This window comes from Periplaneta americana, chromosome 2 (genome assembly GCF_040183065.1).
Source record: "Periplaneta americana isolate PAMFEO1 chromosome 2, P.americana_PAMFEO1_priV1, whole genome shotgun sequence".
Lineage (NCBI taxonomy): Eukaryota > Metazoa > Arthropoda > Insecta > Blattodea > Blattidae > Periplaneta > Periplaneta americana.
Genome location: NC_091118.1, coordinates 92,978,609 through 93,005,394, shown reverse-complemented (window position 1 = coordinate 93,005,394; position 26,786 = coordinate 92,978,609). Strand labels below are relative to the sequence as shown.

The 26,786-nt window shown below is 34.8% G+C and overlaps 1 protein-coding gene across 1 annotated transcript; it reads left to right on the top strand.

Annotated features, from left to right (window-relative positions):
* Positions 1-49: 49 nt before the first annotated feature.
* LOC138695174 (uncharacterized) lies at positions 50-25,573 on the top strand. The gene is made up of 5 exons (XM_069819633.1): positions 50-109; positions 3,510-3,663; positions 16,864-17,020; positions 25,005-25,096; positions 25,452-25,573. Exons 1-5 carry the CDS (start codon positions 50-52, stop codon positions 25,571-25,573), a joined length of 585 nt encoding a protein of 194 aa, XP_069675734.1.
* The last annotated feature ends 1,213 nt before the right edge of the window (positions 25,574-26,786 follow it).

Sequence of the window (26,786 nt, the reverse complement as noted above, 5' to 3'; positions counted from 1 at the left end):
TGATTCACGGCAGTGAACAGTTAGGTTCCGACTGCCTATTTTTGATAACATGCTGGAGCCAGTTCAATGCCTGACAGGAAGAAGAGCGGAAGGGGAAACTATGGCTCAGGTATGTACGGAACTAACTGCTGAGACGATTTTGTAGACGGAAGAGAACAAGGATACCTGAATAATGAGAGAAGATTTTACATATTCACTATTAAGAATTAGGCCCCACTGAAGAATTATAAGACGACTCAACGCTTGTAGTGCTTTTGTCTTCCTCTTCATCTTCCGTTACGCATTTTATATTCATTAGCAATGGAAAATACCTATCTCCACTCTAGTTACTGAATATTCTACAGTCTTTCCGTTTTTTAAGAGAGAAACATTTGAAGGGTTCAGAGCCATAGTGGACCAAGCGCCATTTATTAAAATCTGAGAAAACAAGGATTAAAATTAAGTGATTACCATAATTTAACGAAACATATAGCAAGTGAGATAAAGTGAGCACATTAAAACTAAATGATATGTCAATCTTCATTAAACTATGATATTTACTTAACTTTAACCCTTGCTTTCTCCGTTTTTAATAAATGGCCCGCTATGGCTTTGAACCCTTCATTTATTAGCTACTCTGCAGCAATGCTTCTCAGACTGAGGTAAGCATGCCATGAGTAGTGAGCGAAAAATATGCTTAATTAATTTTAAGCTATTTTAGTGCCATTTATTGACTATAAAATTGATCTTAGCTGACTAGCTGGCTCACAGACGGACTGATTAAATGGCTAGCTAACTGACTGAATGGCTAGCTGGTTGATTGAGTGGTTAGCTGACTGTATGGTTAATTATTGATCGAAGGTCTTACGGACTATTTTACTGACTGATTCTCTAAATAACTAGCTGCATACGTTGAATGCTGATTCACTGACTTTATGACTTAGTGAATGGCTAATTGGCTGATTTATTGAATGACTGACTTATAGACTGAATGACTGGTTGGTTCGTTGATTGACTGAATGATCGGAGAGCTAAATAAGAAACTGGATGACAAAATGATTGGATGATTGATCTGAATGTTTATTCATTAGGTAGCTGATTCAAATATGTAGTAGGCCTATATATTCGGCTGATTGACTGACTAAATGGTCGGCCTGTTGACTAAAGAACTGACATACAGATTGGAGGATAACTTATGTTCGCTCGTTTACTGACTGAATATATGGTTGGCTGGCTGATTGACTGTTTACTGACGGGGTAGCTTAATGATCGACTGTCTGGCTGGTTGGTTGGTTGACAGAATCAATGGCAGAATATCCGACTAAGAAATTTACTAACTACTGGTTGAACGATTGGCTAATTTACTGACTGAATGTATGGTTAACTGACTCTTTGACTTTTTATTGACTAGATAGCAGATTCATCGAATAAATATTTAGCTGGTTGGTTGACTGACTAATGGCCGGCTACCTGACTAAAAACTGATTGGAAGATTAGATGAATGATTGGTGGATTTGCTGAGCGAAAATCGGTCTGATTGGCTGATTGACTATTTACTGACTAAGTAACTGATTTATCGACTAAGTATCTGGCTGGCTAATTGAATGAATGACCGAATAGCTGACGAAAAAACTGACTGAAAAGGAATTGGATGAATGGCTGGTAAATTTACTGGCAATGTACGACTGACAGGTCAACTGGCTGTTTATTGACTAGGTAGCTGATTGATGACCAACCCGGCTACTTGACTAAGAAACTGACATACTGATTGGGTGATATGTTGGCCGATTTACGACTGAACGTCTGGCTCACTGACTGTTTACTAACTAGGAAGCTTATTAATCGACTAAGTATCTGGCTTGTTGGTTGAATGACTCAATAGCCGAATAGCTGACTAAGAAATTGATTGACAGATTGGGTGAATGGTTGGCTAATTTACTAATTGAATGAATAACTGACTTTCTCAGAGACTGTTTATTGACTATGTAACAAATTCATACACTAAGTATTTGGCTAGCTGGTTGACTGTCATGCTGGCTGGATGACTAAGAAACTGATTGAAAGATTCGGTGAATGGTTGGTAGATTTACTGACCGAATGTCGGGCAGACTGCCTGATTGGATTTTACTAATAGGTAGCCAATTTACCGACTAAGTATTTGGTTGGCTGGTTGACTGACTAAATGTCCAAATAGCTGACTATGAAACTAACAAACTGATTTGTTACGGTTAGCAGATTTTCTAACTAATTGAATCTTTACTGACTAAGTAGCTGATTGATCGACAAAGTATCTGGCTGACTGGTTGGTTTAAATGGCCGGCTAGCTGATTAAGTAACTAAGTGGAAAACTGGTTGTGACTAGTTGGCAGATTTGATGAGTGTTTGACTGATGGATTAACTGTTTACTGATAAGGTGACTGATTGAATAATAATATACTCTATTGATTGGATAACATATAGGCCTAATTCAAGTACTCAATGACTTATGACACTAGGAACTGAGACGGTGGTGTCAATCAAAACTATATTCTGTGGTTACTTATTCCCTGGAACTTTCCCGTATAGCAACACCTTTACGTTTTTTCTTGGGAATAGCAAACAATGTCTCATTGCCTTTTTGTCGGTGATCCTGATCGTGATGAATGTCATTTTTGTTTGTTGTTTAGTCAACTGTTCGAAGACAGGTCTGTGCCTCAAGTGATACCAAGAAGATTATAAAATGATAGAGCAATGGCAGGACGGTCGAAGTGCACTAAAAATGTCTGTCCCATCCCGCCTTTTTTCTCTCTTAATTTAAAAGTAAACTCCATAAATTAAATCAGAATAAATGCCTTTAAAGGTAAAGCGATTTGTATTTGTTACGAAATCTGAATACAAAATTTTCGAAAGCAATTCTCAGACACTGGAAAACAAAGATAAAATTTTTGGAGGAAAATTGAAACGATGAACCTCGCCGTAAGAACAATAATTTTTACGATGTTGTCAAGAATGTATAGCTGGAAATTCATAACATTTCTAGCAATATCTATATTTAGGTGTGTATCTTATCTATTTTCTGGGATCACGCGGTCAATGCTTTCGGAACTGTGGCCCTCGACCTGTTGCGTAAGGGAGCCGTTGTTAGGGGCAGACTAAGGATAAAATCATGCTTTAAAATAGAACAAATAATTAAGTAAACAAATAATACAACACAAGCCTAAGAAGCGAACCATTATAAAATATATACATTTTGAACTGGATTAATAAAGAAAAAAAGTAAAGAAACAGACAAGGAGAGATAAAGATATGAAGAAGTAAACAAATAGTCTAAATGTAAAAAAAAAAAAAAAAAAAAAAAAAAAAAAAAAAAAAAAAAAAAAAAAAAAAAAAAATCAGAATGACAAATAAACAGACAAGTAAATTAAAGTTAGGTGTAAGTGAGGAAAAAATAATGCACGAATAGGCCTATGTATATGAGATTAGATGAATATATAAAATATTAAACAAGTAGGCCTACATAACTTATGTAAAAATTGTTGTGTGCTCGACAGTGGTTCTACATCATCTTGCTGTGTGCGCTGCACTCGTCCGTGGGCATGAACATCGACCCCGTCTCGCTGGGAGGTCTGCAAGACAACGGGAGCATTCTCAGCACCAATGTCACGGCTCGCCGATGGGGAGCTATTCTGGAGGTCGTCGGTCACGGTAAACAACCATAATATTATCTGTGTTCCTTAGAACAATCTCAACTTCTACATAACTTATTCGTAATTCCTTTCCTACCCCGAGATAAGGAAGACCCACAATAAACCGGGAACAAGAGCGGGAAGCGGAGGACGTTAAAGTGAAGATTTTTGATTGACAATAAACAGAGAGCGGCAACGACGATGCACATCGATATTCATGTCAATAACGAAATGTAAAGCCGATATTATGCATTATGATGTTATTTGTGTATAATTGACCAATGGCGTTCTCTCATGAGTACAAGAAAGCCAACATAAATACAGGTTAACCAACTTTAAAATTTATGACACAAAAATATTTAAGAATTCAATTCACGTTGTAATTTGGTCACACACACGTAGCTGCGTGACGTGTATATAGAAAGTGACTCTACTAAATTTCTGAGTTAGTTAGAAACAATGCATGAAGAACAAATTATGTTACGGCTTCCTTGCTACAAAATATACGATGACCAAATAGTTTTATGATGACAACAAAAAGAATCTAGTAGGCTATGATCGGAAACGAGAACGGCAAAGTTAAAACTTCGCCAACTTTCACGTTCTCGTTCCCGAGTTCCGACAAGCTTCTCGTTAATTGTGAATGCTCACATTTAAATATATGTATTTTAACAATTTTTCCGTTCCCTTTCCTCGTTGTCGTTTCCGTTCCCGGTGTGGACCAGGCCATATTGTCACTGCTGTATGACAAGCAAAATTTCTTGGTAACATTAAGATAGTAATGGTTCGAAATGGTAAACTGAACTAGGCGTTTTCTAAAATCTTTTCAGTGATGTTATTGCTGTTTCAGAAATGGTCAGTAACAAGAGAAACCTCCACCTTATGTCGAAAAGAAATGTAAATACTGTAAAGAGCAAGTGATGACAACCATGTACAGCAAAGGCGTCCAAAGTAGGACTCTCGGTTACATCCCCGTAATCACCAGTGTCTTTCCTCCCTTTGTGCGCGACCAAGCCTCTTACTTGAAATATACAGCGGCACTATTGTACAGTTGTCAAAAGAAAAAGTGGCCGCTCTCCAGAAACAAAGTTCCCTTCGGGTATCTTCGCTACAATTCGGAGACAGGCGATGTTACATGTTGTTTGACCACGTTGCCTGATATCTACAGTTATAATTAGAGTACTCCGTGTGTTACTTGATGGTGTAAGGGTAGCGTTCCGGCCTGGTATTCGGGAGGTCCTGCGTTCGAGTACAACCTAGTTCTTTTTATGTTTTTTTTGTTTTCTTTTTAAGAGAGAGAGAGAGAGAGACAAAATATACATAATTGCTCCTTTCTCTTTTACGATTATTTTTTCGTAATTAACACCAGGTTAATTAATATATTATGCCATAACTTTATCATTATGATATTGTGGCTGCAAATGGAAAGAAAAAAGATTTTATTCTCAACAAAAATATCTTTCGTGGCATAAACAAAACAAACTTACTGGCGTCTACCTTAGAACATTCAAACAATTAAGCGTTCGAAAAACAAAACAAAAAGCCACGGTTCAATATTTAGTCTATCTTTCCCTTATCTTGACCACACCTTGCAGTCGAGTGGGCATGGAATCGACTAGTCTTTGCAAATAGCGACTGTTCTTAGACACGAAATTCCAGGCATTCTGAACATACATAAGTGTTCTGCCCATGGGCAGGTCTTTCATTGTAAACCCAGCATTCTCCAATTTTTTCTATTTTCTGCCTACCTCTTAGTCTCCGCATATGATCCACATATCCTAATGTCGTCTATTACTCTTCTCAACCAGTGACCCAACAAATTCCTTTTTCTCTTTCTAATCAGTTTCAGCATCAGTCTTTGTTCACCCACTTTTTCCAACACAACTTCATTTCTTATTCTGTCTGTCCACTTCACACGCTCCGTTTTTCTCCACATTCACATTTCAAATGCTTCTATTCATTTCTCTTCATTTCGTCGTAATGTCCATGTTCCTTCCCCATACAATGGCACACTCCACACAAAGCACTTCACTAGTCTCTTCCTTAGTTCTTTTTCCAGAGGTCCGCAGAAGATGCTCCCTTTTCTATTAAAACAAACATGGGCATCGTGCCTCACTTGAGAATTAGTGCGTCAATGACCTTCACAGAGCTTATCGCTCTGAGTGACATCATCTTCACTGTCCCCGTTCTTCCCTCACGTAGCTCCTAGGCGTGGGCGGGTTCTATATCAGTTACATAAGCAATATCAGTTGTGGCATAATGGCATTATCAAAGCAGTGTGTACGCGTTAGAAATGGAAGAGTTTTTTTTTTTTTTTTTTTTTTTGCTGTTCAGAAGGGGAGAACATACGATGTCTGTTATGCTCGAAAATCCTATTGGGCATTAATACATTTAATATACAACGACATTATCCTTATGTCATAAAGAACATGCTGAATTAGAAGGAAAGACAAATTAAATGTTATTTTTTCGTGCTATTCCGAAGAAAATTTATGATCTTAACATTTGCATGGTATATTAAATAGGACATTATACCTTAAACACGCTGCATTAAAAGATACTAGGAATTAAATGTTTTTTGTACGTATTATTTCCAAAAGAAACTTATAAAAAAAAAATAAAATGTGCGTAGAAAACGAAATATGATTTTCTGAAATTATTTTAGGTCGAGTACGTGCAAATCTATTAAGTAATCTTGATAAACGCCAGAATATTCAAGAAAATAAACGTAGACAACGTGATGGAATATTATTGGCTAGTTACGCAATTTCTCGCCTGTGATTTAAATCAGTTCAATGATGGAGAAATAGTAAAGAGGTTTATGATTAAAGCTGCCGAATTAATGTGCCAAATTGAATAAAAGTTTTCGATTCTCTCACGTTAACCAAGCGCTTTCCTAATAATTCGCCACTGACCGCCTTAGCGATTACGATAAGGTGACGCAGGTCACAGCAGTTTATATTTCCCATCCTACTCTGCAGTCTCCTCTCCTAATGAACAAACTATTTCAAATCGAGTGCCTCGCGTAACCGAAAATTGTGCCCATGTATGTACTAAAACCTTCCTTTGCTCATGTTTGTAGTTTTTCTTGGGAAGGATAAATGCGGTAACTTCCCGTTGCTTTCCGCACACCACTGTCTCTTTCGTATATGGGAAATGCGTGTTATTATTCGGTTGAGAAGCTCTTATCATCCAGTCTGCTGTCCAAAAATCTGAAAGTTAGAATTTATAAAACAGTTATATTACCGGTTCTTCTATATGGCTGTGAAACTTGGACTCTCACTCTGAGAGAGGAACATAGGTTAAGGGTGTTTGAGAATAAGGTGCTTAGGAAAATATTTGGGGCTAAGCGGGATGAAGTTACAGGAGAATGGAGAAAGTTACACAACACAGAACTGCACGCATTGTATTCTTCACCTGACATAATTAGGAACTTGAAATCCAGACGTTTGAGATGGGCAGGGCATGTAGCACGTATGGGCGAATCCAGAAATGCATATAGAGTGTTAGTTGGGAGACCGGAGGGAAAAAGACCTTTAGGGAGGCCGAGACGTAGATGGGAGGATAATATTAAAATGGATTTGAGGGAGGTGGGGTATGATGATAGAGACTGGCTTAATCTTGCACAGGATAGGGACCGATGGCGGGCTTATGTGAGGGCGGCAATGAACCTTCGGGTTCCTTAAAAGCCATTTGTAAGTAAGTAAGTAACTGTCTCTTTCGTATTTTATTAGATCCCAGGGGGCCCAGGCGTGGAGATTAGAAGAGTAGATTTTACTAATTGGGCCCTCCAGACTTCACCGAAATTCACCGCAAGGGTTAAATATTAGTTCTATCAGGATGTTTGACCCGATCAGAGACCGGAAAATCCCAATTAGCCTTTGGCCCTCGCATCCTGGGCTAGCTTCTACAAATCATCAGATAATCTTGGAGGGGGATTGGGCCAATTTTTCCGCATTGCTCTCGTAGCGGAAGAACGTCGGAATTTAGATGTAAACGTCTCAGGTTCAATTCCTCGTCACTCCTTTTCATTTTATTGTGGTTCAAGATAATATAATGTAATAATATAAAAAGAAAAAACTAACATCAGTATTATGCAACTGTATTGTTCCAAACCTAATATTAAGTTTATGTTATTTATATCGCTAAAGAACGATAACTGAGTATAAATTATAACTCGAATGTTGTTTATGTCGCTAAAGAACGATAACAATACAAATAACTTGAATATTATTTATACAGTATCACAGAGTATAAATGATAAATATCTGTTTGTTTAATTAATGTAAGATATTATATAATATATATTTAATTATTTAAATAAAATAACCTATTTTACAAAGAAAAATGATTATTTGTATTATAATAATTGCATAAAATACAGATTTTTTTTATCGCGAAAGAACAATAACAGAATAAACGAGCACAGAATATAAATGAGCACAGAATATAAATGATAACTTGAATATTGTTTATACCGTTAAAGAACGATAACAGAATATAAAGAACGTGAATATTATTCATATCGTTAAAGAATTATAACAGAATACAAATGATGACTTGAATATTATTTATATTTCTAAAGAACGATAACACAATACAAAAAAATATAACTTGAATATTATTTATATATCGCTAAAAGAACGATAACAAAATATAAATAACTTGATATCGATAAAGGACGATAACAGGATATAAATGATAATTTGAATATTATTTATATCGAAGATTGATTAAAAAATAAAATGAAAATTTGAAGAAGGCCCCAACCCACAACTTTCGAATCATTAAGCACGCACTCTACCGCTGGTCTACGAGACGCAAATATGGAATACTTACATAGTTCCGGAACTGCATCTACAAGCACATGCATAGTAACATCGCCATGACCCGAAGTGGACTTAGAAAATATTCGTTGTTCACGAGTGCGGCCACTTTTTTTTTTTTGACAACTGTACATGTCATGCTGAATATGCAGAACTGAAAAGTATTATTATTATTATTATTATTATTATTATTATTACAATAGAAGTGTAGATTACTTGCGTGGCGTTTAACGATTCATTATTTCAAGAAACTTACTGAGCTGAAGGAGAAGCACACAATATTTTGACAGAAGAACGACTACTAGCAGTTACGTTGTGGCATAGAAAATACGTAAAGCCCTTACATCGTTTCAAGAAGAGTTTGTTAAATCGTGTATGGTGGACATGTTAAAAAATGTGCCCCCAGGAACTGACTAATTAAAAAAAAAAACTTGCACCTTTCACGACGAAGTATCTTCCGAAGAATTGAATTGTTGTCCACTGATAAAAGTAGGCAGGTGGATGCGAAAATCCGTAAATGTGTGTACTTTTCTCTATCTCTCTTGATGAAAGTACAGATTTGATTGACACAGCTCAGTTGGCAATATTTGTAAGAGTAGTTGATGACGAATTAAATGTCGGAGAGTATGTGCTAGAATTGATTCCTTTGGAAGACGCTGCTAGAGGAGAAGACATATTTGATGGAGTTTGCATTTGCCGAGGAACTTATGTGCCAAATAAATATTTCTAAGTGTATAGTACCGTACATTAGCAGAGACATTGAAATTTGTGAAACATAACACTGTATGTATTACTCACAAGTGTTTCTCCGTAATTAAACACTACATGCGGTTTTGTGAATGAGTAAATTTATTTTAACAATCATATGCGTCGTCCACTTTCAACTCGCAGTACACCTCTTGCTGTCTGTGTCACGGGAGAATAGTGCGTGTAGCCGTTGTGGCTGTTTTGCGGGATGTATTTCCAGTAGGACGCTGAAGGCAGTTTTGGCTGCCCTTGATGTACACTAAGGCACATAATATTTGAGCGGATAGAAATGTTTCAAGATCTGTAGCGTGGTTAATGAGAACCTATAGTTTCAATTCTTATCAGAATAAATAAATAAATAAATAAATAAATAAATAAATAAATAAATAAATAAATAAATAAATAAATAAATAAATAGGTAAATAAATAAATAAATAAATAAATAAATGAATGAACGAGTGAATGAATAAATGAATGAATGAATGAATAAATAAATAAATGAAAAAATAAATAAATGAATAAATAAATGAATAAATAAATAAATGAATAAATAAATAAATGAATAAATGAATAAATAAATGAATGAATAAATGAATAAATAAATAAATAAATAAATAAATAAATAAATAAATAAATAAATAAATAAATAAATAAATAAATAAATAAATAAATAAATAAGTGAATAAGTAAGTGAATAAGTGAGTTAGTAAGTGAGTAAGTAAGTAAGAAAGTAAGTAAGTAAATAAATACATAAGTAAGTAAATATATATATATATATATATATATATATATATATATAAAACATACTAGAAATATAGCCTAAAATATTCTGTTTACAATTTAATACATGAACAGCCTTCTACCTGACGTTGTTAACGACAAGCCAGATGCATAACACCTCAGAATAGAGTAGGTATACAAACTGGTTGGTTTATTTTACGACGCTTTTATCAATTGCTATGGTTATCTAGCGTCTGAGTAAATGAAGGATTAGAGCATGGGTATCCAAACGTCTATGGAACCAGGAGATATTGCACGTCAAGCATTCTCTGCTAAGGTCAGTAACTTTCCATATAAAATAGGAAAAACGACCTAAAAATATGTGCTGCGGGTTGCTTACGCCAGGGGTTACCTCGCACGAGTTACAATTGGGCATCTATGGTTTAGAGAAATGAGTCTAGGGTCAGCGCCGAAGTTACCCAGAATTTGTTGGGTTTGGTTGAGGGAAAACCCCAAAAAACCTTCAACCAGATAAGTTTTCCCAACCATGACTTGAACCCGGGCCCACTTGTTCCACAGTCAAACACGTTACTCCACAGCGATGGACCGATGCAACCTGATATCCAACGTTGCGTTCGAGCGTGGATTCGAATAACTCTTGACCTGATTACCTGTTTGAATTTTTCCCATGCTTTCTCGACCGGATGGATCATTGTTCTGACAACATCTTTTACTCCATACTGGTTGGATGATCGTTCACCTCTGTCGAGACATATGAACCTAAGGCCAGCAGTCGATTTGTCGCCCTTGGGTCTTCATGGACTGTCGCGCCACGGATTTAATTTTTAATTTTTAATTTTCCCAACTCTAAGGCGAATGTCTCAGCCATTCTCATGGCGAATCCTCTGTCTCACCAATTCTAGATGACCTCGCAATTGATACATCGTTATTAAATGACCGCTTAAAAAGAGATACCTTAACTAGATCTCTGTATACTTCTAAGAGTGTATTGTATTGTCATTGTACACTTGTGAGAAGTTCGCATCTCTCTGCCAACATTAATTTTATTCATATGCTAAAGAAGGGAGCAGATAGAATAGGCCTATTTATTTGTGTTCTACAGACCTCGCTGTTGAGATAAAGGAAAACTTACAGACAGTAATAATATTAAACACGTTTTCCAACGCAAACAACTCAAACGAAGGTTTTGAGCTGAAATAAGTTTTTTTTTCTCTCTTTATAGTTCGGATTGAAACTAATCAGTCAGTGTCTCACAGCAGCTAGATCCGACTTAATTAACAGCTGCTAGATCCGACTATTTCGGAAGATTCATTTGTAAGATTTCTCTGGAATTTTGATAACTTGAAAGAGTTTCCTGCGTTGAAATGCTTTACTCTTTAGGACAGAACAATTTTGAATTGTGACATCACAGAGAAATGACTATGTAAGGATTATTAATTTTTTGGTCCTAAAGATTTGTCTGTTATAGTTAATATTTGTTAATTATTGAGAAAAATTCGCTCCGACGCCGAGGGTCGAACCCGGGACAGCCAGATCTAAGCACTGGGTGCTCTACCACTGAACTAAGCCAAGGCTCAATCCACAGCACCGGATCGAATATTTCTCCTTTGGTTCTCCTTAATTAATTAAGAAATTACTCATCAATTTTACAAGAGTATCTCTCATTCAACGACATCACCAACATTATTATGAACGACTTAGACCTTGAGACTTGTTCTGTCTAAAATATTTGTAGAAATCTCGCTGAATATTCCTAGCTAATCTACAATATCCTTGTCTATAGTTGTAGCCCTATTGTCTATACAGAATTCTGCTATAATTCTCCAATCTTGTTGTGTGTATCAACCAGTTAGTCTGATGTATTTTATTCTATTTACAATACTATTCATTAATAACGCTTATTTTCTTATTCTTTCATTACGTATACGACTAGCTACGTGAATCTTATTTACTTCGTGACATTTATGAGGGTTTTATTCGTTCCCTGGTCACTGCCCACATTTCTCAACCATGTAACAGCTTTGTAGAACTATAAAAAGGTTTATTTTTGTTACTTTGTTTTAGAAAGTGCCTATAAGTTATTGAATTATACTTAATTTATTGCCTATATTGCTCCGTAGGACCTCCAGCTTTACTACCTTCCAAGAGAAATATTAAATTTATCACCTTTAAAAGTCTACCGCTCTCGGGAAACATGGTTACCACTCGACCACAGAGGATGTCCCTTTTCATAAATATTATATTTAATCTAGTGTTGCACTTTTTCAGTTATAATGTAGACATGGCTCGGGATGAAACAGAAATGATAACAGTTATGCAAGTCCAATAATTGCCTCACCAAACGCGTTCGTTATTTATCACATTCTCTCCAGCTCTAGTTAATTGTATTTGTTTTTTTTTTTCTTTCTCCTTGTCTTGTCATTGTTCTGTGTTATGCCGATTTCATGACCAGGTAGGCCCGCATTTGTGAGATATTAGTGTGCGATCTAAAAGAATCTCCCTCCCCTACCCGTAATAATGTGTACGTCGAATAAAAGGGGAAGTTAAACAGTGTAAGAAAATAAAGATGTAATTCCTTACTTCATCTTTTCTCATACTTCTCTCTACACATCTCAAGATTCTCATCTGTGCCGTCTATAGCCTATTTTCGCCCACGTTTTTCATGCTATCATATAGGCCTAAATATCGAGGAATAGTCATTGTCTCAGTCGTTATTTTATTTCATTTCAGATTATATCGGTTTTCGTATGTTCACGTTCTTCAGAAGAATGCAGTAAAAATTAACGTTACGCCACTGTTATTACTTATAATAATAATAATAATAATAATAATAATAATAATAATGGCTTTCTTTAACCTGGCAGAGTTATGGCCGTAAGGCCTTCTCTTACACTCAACCAGGATTAAAACTTGCTTACATAGTTGAACATACAACTGGCTCGGATGTAAATAATTACGTACTGATACGATTTAGGTACATAATGAGATCAAAAGAGGTAGTTCCATAAAAATTTACCTCATTAAATAAAAATAAACATAATGGAATACATATTAATGTTGTTAGAATCAAATACGAATCACACAAAAACAGGAGCCGATAGTTCAATAAAAAATGTACACAGTAAAATTAAAAATATGTAAACACATTGGAGTACATATTGGTATTATATTACAAATAAGTAGGATTCACATAATTAAACCACAAACCGACAATTGAATCAAATGTGCACAATAAAAAAATAAGACTAATAATAAAAATAATAATAAAAAACACAGTGGAATACATATTGGTGTAAAGTGATAAATAAACACGATTTACATGATTACACAATAAAAAAGAAACAAAAAAATAAATAAATACAGTGGAATGCATTGCATTAAATATTTATAACGCGTTAGGTCTGGCAACTCATCATAAGATATTTTTCTAACTTACATTTCAAAGAACTTAAAGTTCGGCAGCCCTTGACTTCAGGCGGCAGAGAATTCCAGTGACGAGAAGTAGCAACAGTGAAAGATGAAGAATAGAGATGATGTGTGGAGTGGTATTTCTAGCGTGTTATCATATTGTGATCGAGTATTTAAGTTATAATAGCGAGAAAGATTGCTATTCAAATTCTAACAACGTAAAAACATACCATCAGAAACATTTTCAATAATGTAAAACAGTTGCATCAATAAGCCTCGGGTTGCATTGTAAACATTCGGGTCCCTCCTCCTTAAAAAATGGTTGAGGGATGTCTCAGTGATCTGATTGTTGACAGGACCCCCAATGAGCTTAATGAAATTTCGATATACATATATATATATATATATATATATATATAATAATAGTAATAATAATAATAATAATAATAATAATGATAATAATGATAATAATAATAATAATAATAATAATAATAATAATATAATACAAAACACATTTTTACATGTAATGGTTGACCTCACATTTACACGTATTCCATGCCACCATTAACAATCATTACAAATAACACTTCTTTGCAGTATACTTTATTAAAATTACTCTATTCCCACTTTCTATCTCTCCTCTTACTGCTCAGTCTATCGTCTATTTAATACGAATCCTACCTTCCTCTTGCTATTCATTTTATTCACTGGTTCACATGTACCTTACTGTTTATACCAGTTCACTTCTATAGCCGATTCGTTATTCAGTTCGCTATTTGCTATAATAACTTATTCACACCATCAAAAAATTCATACTATTCACAGCTTCCTTACTCTAATGCAGCGGGTATATAGAAACATTAATTGTCACGCTGAATAATGTATTATTATTATTATTATTATTATTATTATTATTATTATTATTATTACTACCACTAAGTAGGCTATGTGTTTCTATAATTCTTCTGTACGTGCATGAATATTGATATTTTTTTATCTCCCTAGAAGAATAAAATTATTAGGTTTTATCTCAGTTTTAATCTTCTTAATCTTTAGATGAGGGTAACTACTTATTAGTTATTCATTTAACAATAATATTGTAGAAAAACTGATTCAATATTATGTGCCAACGAACTGTTAAACGCCAGGAATTGACATGTCTTAAATCATAGCCAGAAAGAAAAAGACATAAATAAATGTAAGGAAGTCAGCTACCTAATGGGGTTTGAAATATCTCGTGCTCTAAAGCCTTTTAATAGAACAGAATTTCTAAAAAAAGTAATGATTAAAATAGCTTAAATAACTTGTACACAAGAAGTTTTTTTAATTTTGAAAAACTACGAATTTCTCGACCAAGTATTGAAAGAAGAATTTAGAAAATTTCTGATATATTCAAGAGGAAGGTTAAAAAAAGAAGCAAGCAAAATTGTATGTTATTCACTGGCTCTTGATGACAGCAATGACATTACTGATACAGCAAAGCTTGAGATTTCTATCCGCGGGATTGATCAAGATGTTAGTACAGGAACCACTACTGGTTGTAGTTTTTATGTCAAGTACCTTTCCTCCGTCTCCTTACTTCATAGGCTGTCTGTCGCATGTAAACACTGCAGCTCGAGTTTTGGTCACCGTTGCTCTAATGCCTTGATATTAATCTAACTCAGTACCATTAGACAGTTCCTACTACTTGACCTTTAACTCATTCCTCTAAAAATTCTAAGTTATTTTTCCCCTACTGAAACAGGCCGTTCTCAGCACCGATCTCTACCTCTTTCACAGACCACTCCCCCTTCCCTTCTTCGTAACTTTACTTTTTTCATTCGCTTGTTTCCCTCCATCATATTTTTCACCACTTTTCGTTATTCCCATCGGCTCACTTTAATATTTATTAGTATGAAATAAACTAACCTCTCTCCAGTTAATTAGCTAGTGTAAATACCGATTTTGTAATAATTGTAAATTTTAATACATAACTGCAAAGAGACATAGGCCTAAGTTTTGAAACTTAACAAATCCAACATAATTATAGGCAAGATAACATCTTCGTTCAATTCTTTTACGTTGTTCATTGTTTCCAACAAATATTTGATAAAGCTGGTAAATAAATTAGTGCATTATTGGCAATTTTAAATATTCATTTAATTCATCGTTTTTTGCGCAAGGGCAGGTCTTTCATTGCAAACCCAGAACTTTCCAGCGTTTCCTATTTTCTCCCTTTCTCTTAGTCTCCGAATAAATGTTATGTTTTATTTAACGACGCTCGCAACTGTCAAGGTTATATCAGCGTCGCCGGTGTGCCGGAATTTTGTTCCGTAGGAGTTCTTTTACATGCCAGTAAATCTACTGACATGAGCCTGTCGCATTTAAGCACACTTAAATGCCATCGGCCTGTCCCGGGATCGAACCCGCAACCTTGGGCATAGAAGGCCAGCGCTATACAAACTCGCCAACCAAGTCGACGTCTCCGAATATGATCCGTATAATTTTAAATAATGGATGTGTAATCCGCATAGAATTATTCATTCATTTATTTGTCATAACGGTCCGTTTGAAATATTTGCTATTTTACTACTGAAATTAGTGTTCAAAATAAATGAGATGTTCATATTTCTTTTTATATTTTAATTCTGATTTTGTAGGGATCAGTTTACCAATTGTTTCCTTACATTTTACTAAATCAATTTGTGGAATATCAATTTCTACTTCTGAAGATTATTTAATCTATCGACTGACATGAATAGTGTCGACTGTTTGAATGGTGGGTCCTGAATTGAACATGATGTCTAAATCTTAATGTTATTTAAATAAAAATAAGGAAATACAACACGATAGGAAATAAAATATTGTACGTTCCAAGGTCCAAAGTGTTTCAGGTATTCGTTTCGAAATTCCGGGTTCACTTGACGGACCGACTGTAAACACCTCAACTCATATGTAAAACCTCATTTTCGGTCCACGTAACGTAAATAACCATTTCAGGGTTCTTTTAAAGTTCCAAAAAAGTACTAAATTTGTTTATTTTATGTTCTATTTTTTTTCCTCCTATGTTTTCGTTTACAATGGATAAATTTATACTGTATGTATTATGTAATTTCAAAATAATTTCTAGATGCCTTAGTTGCCGTGATGTTTAATATTTTTTGCAGAAGCAAGACGAATTGGTACTCTGCATGAATACGGCCTTCTGAGGCCATTCATTCAGATAATATAGCACATATAGGTTCCAGAATGCGGTAATAGGATGGAGTCAAAACATAAAAGAAAACCGAGATGCCATTCTCTCTCTTTTCGCCTCAATCCGCTCCATCGAAAACCATGAACGCCGATACAAGTATATTCCACCTATGTAATAAAGTAGTGAACAATACAATTATATACGCAACTAGATGTAATTTGTGTTGTTAAGCAAGCTATTTGCTTCTTTTATACCTTGTGAGAATGCTGCGTGGTATACGTATGTAGATAATATTTTTATTCCGTCTGCATTAATTTTCCAGGAATCGGCGGGGTCCTGGGCTGGTTTCTGGGCCCGTTAGCCAATAATGTAGGCACCCTCTTGGGTGGTGTGAGCACCTCACTGCTGACCCCAAATAGACCAGTTGGCATCTATGAACCTCCAGGAAACATCGATGGATCTGTCCCTGTACTAGTTGGGTAAGTAATTTAGGCTATCTCTGCACGAAACAATATAGATATGGTAATATTATTTTGTGTCAGTTCTCTTTTTCTTTCAGTTTCATTTCTTAGCAGGAAATAAAAATGCATCTTCTAATGAGTAATTTGTTGTTGTAATTTTGATTATAATGTTACTTATTTTATTATGTGACTTTAATTATGCTTTGTTTAGTGAGATTAAAACGACCTTTTATTTGATTCAGGTATTGTTATGTTATCCACGAATGACAATGGCTGTTTACAATTGAAACTTTAAATAAATTCGCAAAATAATGTTTAATTACAATTTTTAATCTATGTATTTTATTATCTACTTCGATAAAACTAAGGCTCATGGCATTATTATATTCCTAAAGTTATGTTACTACAAATTTCTCTGCGCTGTTTTCCAAAATTTAACATTTCGCGATTCTAAATGTAACAATACACTTTGTGTGTCGTACATGACCTTGGTGACAGTAAAAAATCGTGAAATAAATTATAATCAGCTGAAATTTTTATATAACTGTAAATGAAGTACAAAACAAGGTCAACGTAAACTACACAATGAAGATACATGGTGAATCAGGAGGAAAGGTACAGCTGTCAAAAAAAAAAAAAAGTGGCCGCACTCGTGAACAGCGAATATTTTCAAAGTCCACTTCGGGTCGCGGCGATGTTACACGATGCATGTGCTTGTACAAGCAGTTCCGGAACTATGAAAGTGTTCCATATCTGCGCCTCTTAGATCAGCGGTAGAGTGCTTGTTTAATGATTCAAAGGTCGTGGGTTCGGACCTTCTTCAAGTTTTCATTTTATTTCTTAATCGTTCTTTAGCGATGTAAATGATATTCAAATTATCATTTATATCCAGTTATCGTTCTTTATGAATATCACGTTATTTATATTTTGTTATCGTTCTTTAGGGATATGAATAAAATTCAGGTCATCATTTGTATTCTGTTATCGTTTTATAACGATATGAATAATAATTATTATTGTATCTCCAATGGGGGTTAGCCCTATTTTACATATGTATGTTAGGGCTATAGTTTTATACACAAAAAAGATAAGCATAAAGAGAAATGGAAAAGAAAATTAAATTAGCTTACGCTATGTAAACAAAACATAAACAATCCGTAAATTAGGTATTGCGATTGCAAAACAAATATCAGTTATCAATTTGAAACATACAAAAACATTAACAACACACATACGTAACACTTCTATAACACAAATATGCAGCTTTCCGTACCATACATAATAAATTAATACACAATAGTCACACAGACACAATCAAACTATAATTACGACATTGCGACGACATCAAGCATCCCATAACTGACTCACATACATAACAAATCAAGCATTCGTTGCAACACATATACTTCAACATAGTAACCACACTTTTAAAAGTTACAAATTTGGCTCCAAGAAGAATAAATAGGACACTGTTACTAATTACTATTCTTCTACAATTTCTTAAATACATCTGTAATAAATCTGTGAAATTCCGATATGAATAATATTCACGTTTTTTATATTGTTATCGTTCTTTAGCGATATAAATAATATTCAAGTTATCATTTATATTGTTTTCCTTCATTAGCATTATAAAATAATATTCAAGTTATTTATATTGTTATTGTTCTTTCGCAATATGAATAATCTGTATTTTATGTAAGTAATTATTATAACACAAATAAACATCTTTCTTTGTAAAATAGGTTATTTTATTTAGATAATTAAATACGTATTATATAATATCTTATATTAATTAAACAAACCGATATTTATCATTTATATTGTGTTATCGTTCTTTAGTGATACTGTATAAATAATATTCAAGTTATTTATATTGTAATCGTTGTTCAGCGATATAAATAACATAAATTTAATATTAGGTTTGGAAAAATCCAGTTGCATAATACTGCTATTAGTTTTTCTTTTTGTATTATTACATTATACTATCTTGAACCACAATAAAATGAAAAGAAATAACGAGGAATTGAACCTGAGACGTTGACATCTAAATTCCGACGTTCGTCCGCTGAGCTACGAGGGCAAAAGTGTGGAAACATTTTCGGAAAAATTGGCCCAATCACACTCTAAGATTTTCTGATGATTCTTAGAAGCTAGTCCAGGATGCGGGGGGCAAAGGCTAATTGAGATTTCCCGATCTCTGATAGGGTCAAACATCCTGATAGAATTAATATTTAACCCTTGCCGTGACTTTCGGTGAAGTCCGGAGGGCCCAATTAGTCAAATCCACTCTCCTCATTTCCACGCTTGGGCCCTCTGGAATTTAATAAGATGCGAAAGAGATAGTGGTGTGCGGAAAGAAACGGGATGTTACCGCATTTAGGCCTATCCTTCCCAAGAAAAACTGCAAATATGAACAAAGGAAGCTTTTAATAGAAGAAGAAGGATCTTCTGCGGACCTCTGGAAAAAGAACTAAGGAAGAGACTAGTGAAGTGCTTTGTGTGGAGTGTGGCATTGTATGGGGAAGGAACATGGACATTACGACGAAATGAAGAGAAACGAATTGAAGCATTTGAAATGTGGATGTGGAGAAGAACGGTGCGTGTGAAGTGGACAGATAGAATAAGAAATAAAATTGTGTTTGAAAAAGTGAGTGAAGAAAGAATGATGGTGAAACTGATTAGAAAGATAAAAAGTAATTGGTTGGGTCTCTGGTTGAAAAGAATAATAAACGACATTAGGATATGTGGATCATATGCGGAGAGTAAGAGGAAGGCAGAAAATAGGAAAGATTGGAGATTGCTGGGTTTGCAATGAAAGACCTGCCCATGGACAGAACATTTATGTGTGTATGTTCAGAATGCCTGGAATATCGTGTCTAAGAACAGTCGCTATTTGCAAAGACTAGTCAATTCCATGCCCACTCGACTGCAAGATGATAGAGATAAGAGGAAGATAGACTGAATATTGAATTGTGGCTTTTTGTTTTGTTTTTTGAACGCTTAATTGTTTGAATGTTTTAAGGCCGACGCCAGTAAATTTGTTTTGTTTATGCCACGAAAGATATTTTTATTGAGAATAAAATCTTTTTTCTTTCCATTTGCAGCCACAATATCATAATGATAAAGTCATGGCATAATATATTAATGAACCTGATGTTAATTACTAAAATAATCGTAAAAGAGAAAGAGCCATTATGTCTAGTTTGTCTCTCTCAAAAACAGAACAAAAAGAACATAAAAAGCACGTGGTTGTAGTCGAACGCAGGACCTCATGAATAAGAGGCCTGAACGCTACCATTACGCTATCGATAACACACAGAATACTTCAATTATAACTGTAGATATCAGGCAACGTGGTCCAACAACATGTAACATCGCCTGTCTCCGAATTGTAGCGAAGATACCCGAAGGGAAGTTTGTTTCAGGAGAGCGGCCACTTTTTCTTTTGACAACTGTACATGGTTTGAGGGGTGATAATATTGGTGATTCTGAGCAAAAAGTTTATATGAACATATGTCCTGTTCTTAACGGTTTCACAGAAAACTAATCGAAACCGTGAGGAACGGGAAAAATGTGGTGCCCTGTCATCGATGATCAATTCATCGGGCCAATTGTTTTAGATAACCGTCTTAACAGAGTACAGTATCTTGATTTCCTTCAAAACGTGTTACCAGAATACTCGGAGGCTATTCCTTTGGCAACACGACCTCGTATGAACTTTCAGCACGATGGAGCTCATGTACATTTTGTACGGCCAGTGACGCGGTACCTCAATGAAACGTATCCTGATCTTTGGACCATTCGCGGTGGAGTCATTTCTTGGCCACCGAGGTCACCCGACCTTACTCTATTGGATTACTGTATATGGAGTTGGTTTAAAAGCGAAGTCTACAAGCACAAATTGGAAACAAGGGAGGAACTTCTCGCTCGCATTTTAGGTGCTTGTGTTCAAGTAATGGAATGTCTGAATCAGCTCAGATCAGCAACACAGCAGCTGCCTACAAAAGCTGCAAAGTGCATTGAAGTTGACAGTGGGCTTTTTGAAGAAGTTCTGAAAAGAAAAGTATACAATTGAACATATCATAAGGTAACAATGTTTAAATTTACTATCACCTGCACTTTTCCCGTTCCCCCCTGTTTCGAATAGTTTTTTCCTAAACCGTTAAAAACAGGATATATGTTCATATAAATTTTTTTGCTCAGCATCACCAATATTATCACCCCTCAAATCATATACCTTTCTTCCTGACTCACCCTGTATAAGAAATAATCAATTATAAGTAAATTCAGTAAGTTGTAAAGTTATTATCGCAAGAAATAGGTTAAAGTAGTAGCTTGTTTTGAATAGAAGTCAATATACCATTAAAAACGAAAGTGTAATGGCCAGTTTGTCCAAGTAATGTTTAATTTTGTTTAACGAAAGTTAAATTAACAGTCTGTTTATTTTTAACGCTTTGTTAATGTATTTTCCATTTGTTCAACATAATTTTGTTTAAGATAACCGACATTTAACTATGACGTCTGTTAGCACTATTTTAACTACTCAACAGCAGTTGGTAATGATTCTACACATGTAAGACAATTTTTGATTGGCTAAAATTAATCTTTAAATTCTATATTATAGAGTGAGTCATGAAACTTGCATAAAATGACAACCTGTTATAGTAGGCCACGCTCCATAAACAAACAGTTGACAAATTAATGTTGTAGGTGACGTGCTGAATAATAATTACAAAGTAAGGTTATATTTCCTCATTGCTATTATGGATACGAAATACGAAATAAATAAATTAACACTGATGTATTTAAACAGTCCAAAGTATTTTTTAAATGTTATATTACCAGTCATATGCTAAACATTCCCTACAGGGAGACACAAAATATTAATTTCGCAACTTCTGTTCGAACAGCTGTGGAGACATCGGCCATATTTAACTAACTGTTAACTGTGCCCGAAATCCTACATTTAAAATTAACAAACTGTTAACAATCTGTTAAACCAAACTGGTGTTGAAAACATACAATTTTATTAAATTAACAAACTGTTTAGTGTTTAACAGTCGTTAAATTTTCTAACAATACTTGGAAAAACCGGCCATAAGGGAGATCATGACACCAAAAAAACGATAAAAAAATCTGTGAATTTCGAAGCAGACAAAATACCCACATAGCTAACAAATATAAGTAATATATATTTTTTCTATTACATCATCATAATCACCACCATCAAAATCTCTAGCATTACTATTACCATGATTTGTTAATAATAATAATAATAATAATAATAATAATAATAATAATAATAATAATAATAATACAATAATAATAATACAATACAATACACAATAATACAAGTGTCATATTAGTTTGTTTAAGTTGGTTATTTAACGACGCTGTATTAACTACGAGGTTATTTAGCGTCGATGACATTGGTGATAGCGAGATGGTATTTGGCGAGATGAGGCCGAGGATTCGCCATAGATTACCTGGCATTCAACTTACGGTTGGGGGAAAACCTCGGAAAAAAGCCAACCAGGTAATCAGCTCAAGCGGAGATCGAGCCCGCCCCTGAGCGCAACTTCAGATCGGCGCCTTAACCGATTGAGCTATGCCGGTGGCTTTGTCACATTAGTTCAGGTCTAGGCCTCATAATTGTTATATTCCCATTTTCCGAAATTAATATTAAAAAACAACGTGGGGCTGTATGAATTACACATTGTGACACTACTTCACTGATTAAAATATATAAATGACTAATCATCTTATTGCGATATAGGTCAGAAACTCAGACGTCAGTGTTACTTGTAGGAATGTAATGATGTAGGACTCGTGGGAAGGAGAATAGTTGAAATTGATTTATTATTTAAGAATTTTATAATTAATATGATCGTGATATTAAATTTTACAAACTTTCTCATTATAAATTTTTGTCAGTAAACTTAACACCTATTTCAATGAATTGTATCTTGTACGACTGTGTACGACCAACATCTTACAATTTCTTTCTTTTCCCAAATTTCTGTGGAAACACATGTGTTTTCTTAGGCTGTCCCTGTATTGTTTTCTTTGAGCTCGAACAAATTTTTTTCGGTGATAAGATGAAGGCTCGAGCAATTCAGAGGTCTACATGTAATATTATTTCTGGCACATGTAGAAATTATTTCATACAGATTTATTGAACTATGTTTTTAAAATGTTTTATGCTAGAATATTTAATGTTCAAACAAAGATTTTCTGCAGTTTTCGTTAATTCTTCACAGGTTTTCTTCTTCAATGAAAATAAAATATTACGGTTTTGCAACAAGTTGCAGAGTTAATTTACGCTTACAGTGAGGTAAACGGAAAATATTTGTCTTAAGAAAGAGGAATGCATACAGGACTATTCTAGGCCTAGCATGTTGAAGTGAATTCGAACATTTATAAAACCGTAAGAAATGCATCATAATTTCATTTACAGTAGTTTCAGCAAAAGATAATTTTCAAATCCGAATTTGAGCAAGTTACATACGATTAAGTACTTATGTCTAAAGAGGTTGTCATCATTATTGGTTTTGAATATTGAATATGACTTGACTTCGAAATTATACTATTTTTCTGTTATAAATACATTTATTACGAGGAAGGAAAAGAAAATAGTTATGCGGTGCAACTATACAGCCTCTTTACTGTCAATAATTCGTTTAACTTAAGTTCCTCGTGTATGAATTTCCTCTAAGACGCAGGTAACTTTACAGCAGTCTCCGCTTCGTTTCTCTTTCTCTATAATATATCGACCGAGACTAATTTGATTACCGACAGAGAAAGGGCAGTTTCTGTTGTAAAATTATTCCTGCATTGCCACTTCAAGTAACTCTCAATATACATTACCTATTTAAACAAGAGCTGAGAATTTAAAAGTAGCCATTAAAAAGCTTTTGAATAAATTGATTCGGATCAGATACAGCATAAACGGAAAACTATTTTTAAGTGTCTCAGAACGCCGTCAGTTATACATGGTGATTCCGACGTGGTGTTACAAACTTTCAGGGATGATGGCGTAGGGCACATGTATCAATTTGAGATAAGGAACCATGGTCCGGAAATGACTGAGTCGGAAGTATAAGCAAAAATAGTTGTGTGGAAATGGAATTGTGATTTGGCACCACGTGCCCTTCTTCCCTTAACTTTTGGAACAGTCGTGGAAAAATGATATGGGCCAGATGTCTCCTATGTGGGTACTTGTGCCGATACAATCTGTGAGCTTGTCTACTGTTCCCATTGGCTCATCCGTATTCGAAAATCAGTTCTGCTTATTCCGCTCTCGTGTACTCCATTTCACTAGGACTGATCTACTCGACACTGCAACTTGTACACACACACTGCTGTCTACAGACGTGCATATCAGGACCGACCATGTCCGTTACACATTACGCTATCCGCATTGCTTTGTTCTAGTTTCCTGTCCCCATCCCTCAGACAGCGCATTGAATGGAATACTGTAAGTAGACAACGTAAACAACGCCAGATGAATACAGTATGTGTAAGATGTACAGATAAATACACATAAATAAGGTTTACAGAGGAATAAAATTATTTCATTTCCACAGAACTATTTTTGCTTGTAACTTTCGACTCGGTCATTTCCGGACCAGGGTTCCTTATCTCAAATTGATACATGTGCCCTTCGCCATCATCCCTGAAAGTTTGTAACACCACCTCGGAAACACCCTGTATATCAATGCAGAAGAAAAACAATTTAAAAAACAATGGCTAGAGACTTTGGCCCTCTCTGTATATTTCCTCTTAATACGCAACTTTCGCTTCGACTCACCAACAACTCTCATCAGCTTGTATCAGCAATCAAAAATTGTTCGTACTGTACCACATTCTTATTTCGTTTATACTTTCATTCTCACTAATTGAATGAGATTAATTGCAATTAATTGAAAGCGACGTTTATATTAAAGAGTGGGCTGGGTGACTACTGGAACAGGTTTACAATCGTTCTATCTGGTTGCAGTGGGAGCGTGATTGCACCGTTTGACCACCAGCAAGAGCTGAACAAAGAAGAAGAAGGAATCATCTGCCCGGATCAAGAGCGATCTACAAAAGGCAAGTTCAGACCAGGATTCCTTTACAGTCCTCCTTGGAAGAGTGGAGAGTATTACACTGTTTATAGTATTGTATAGGGCAGACGTGAAGTAATATGCTGGCTTAGTTTTCAATCCCGCCAACTAATTCCTCATCAAAATTCACAAGTAAAGGAACATCCTGATAATATGGACAGTATGCAGTAAGGTCATTGCTTAAGCGTTGGAAAATTTTAAAACAAGAAATACATCCCATTTTATAGCTATCATTTTTATTGATTGGGAATTATCATTTTATTACATTAAATTATGTTATATTGTCCATATTGTATTCAATCTTTGTATTATATGAAAATAAATGACGGTTTCCTTTTTAGGTTTGAAAATGTCTCTTGAAACATTGGAATTACATGGGTCTGAAGTGACAACGAAGAAAACACAAGCTCCATTGGAAGAATTCACAGATCATCCTAGTCAACTCGAGTCGGTAGCGAGATAAATTTGGACGGATAATGCACATCGAGTTGATAATTTGCAATGCAATCTTTTGAGCTACAACAGATTGCAAAGAAGTAAAATATTTGTTCAATGTTTGAGAGAGTGAGTGTTGGTGAAAACGGAATGATTGCCACTTCTGAATATTACTACAGAAAATAAGCAGTGAGAGACAGGATGATTTTGAAGAGTCAGAGTGTAGGAATTTAAAAGCAAGAGATGACTTAAAAAAGGGACAACTATAGTTTTACAGATAGAAATTTATGAGCAATGCTATAATTCAATACACCACCTAAAATACTTATTTAAATGAAAGTAAGCAACTTATATTTCATATACAAAGAAGAGATATATGAAGTAATATATTGTTATGCTTTAAGGTAGAAATTTCCATCAGCCTATACTAGAATATTTTCTTCTCACACAATGTAAAATAAAGTCATAAAATCGTCTGAAGACAAAAAATGTTCACTCCTATGTGAAGATCTTCAGAACTTTTGCAAGAAGATTTCTTCCATATATTTTATTTAAGCAGTCAATTTGCTCCCAATGTTTTAATTTTAGAGGAAATAATAAAGTATTATTTGAATAACATATGGAGAACATTTTTTCACTTTGCTCAATTATAGAATAATAGATCTGAATGACGGGGAGAGCAATGGTAACGAAGATAGAACCAATCTTCGAAACGTCGTGAATTTATATTTTATCACTAGCAATGGAAAAAGTCCTCTCCACTCTATCAACAAATATATAGAAATGTATTTTTTACTGAAAGTAACATTCATTCATTCATTCATTCATTCATTCATTCATTCATTCATTCATTCATTTATTCATTCAGTGTTCTGCCCAAGGGCACGTCTTTTACTGCAAACCCAGCTTTCTCCAATCTCTCCTATTTTCTGCCTTCCTCTTTGTTTGCTCATATGATTCATAAATTTTAATGTCGTATATCATTTGATATCTTATTCTATCCCGAACTCTTCTCCCGTTCATCATTCCTTCCAGTGCATCCTTCAGTAGGCAGTTTCTTTTCAGCCATTGACCCAACCAATTTCTTTTTCTCTTCCTGTTCAGTTTCAGCATCATTCTTTCTTCACTCACACTTTCCAACACAGCTTCATCTCTTCCACTTTACATACTCCATTCTTCTCCATATCCACATTTCAAATGCTTCTATTCGCTTCTCTTCACTTCGTCGAAATGTCCATGTT

Coding starts and splice junctions, on each gene's coding strand:
- LOC138695174 (XM_069819633.1), top strand. CDS start 50: ATGCTGGAGCCAGTTCAATGCCTGACAGGAAGAAGAGCGGAAGGGGAA. Junction 3,664..16,863: donor TCTGGAGGTCGTCGGTCACG/GTAAACAACCAT, acceptor TTAATTTTCCAG/GAATCGGCGGGGTCCTGGGC. Junction 25,097..25,451: donor TCAAGAGCGATCTACAAAAG/GCAAGTTCAGAC, acceptor TTTCCTTTTTAG/GTTTGAAAATGTCTCTTGAA.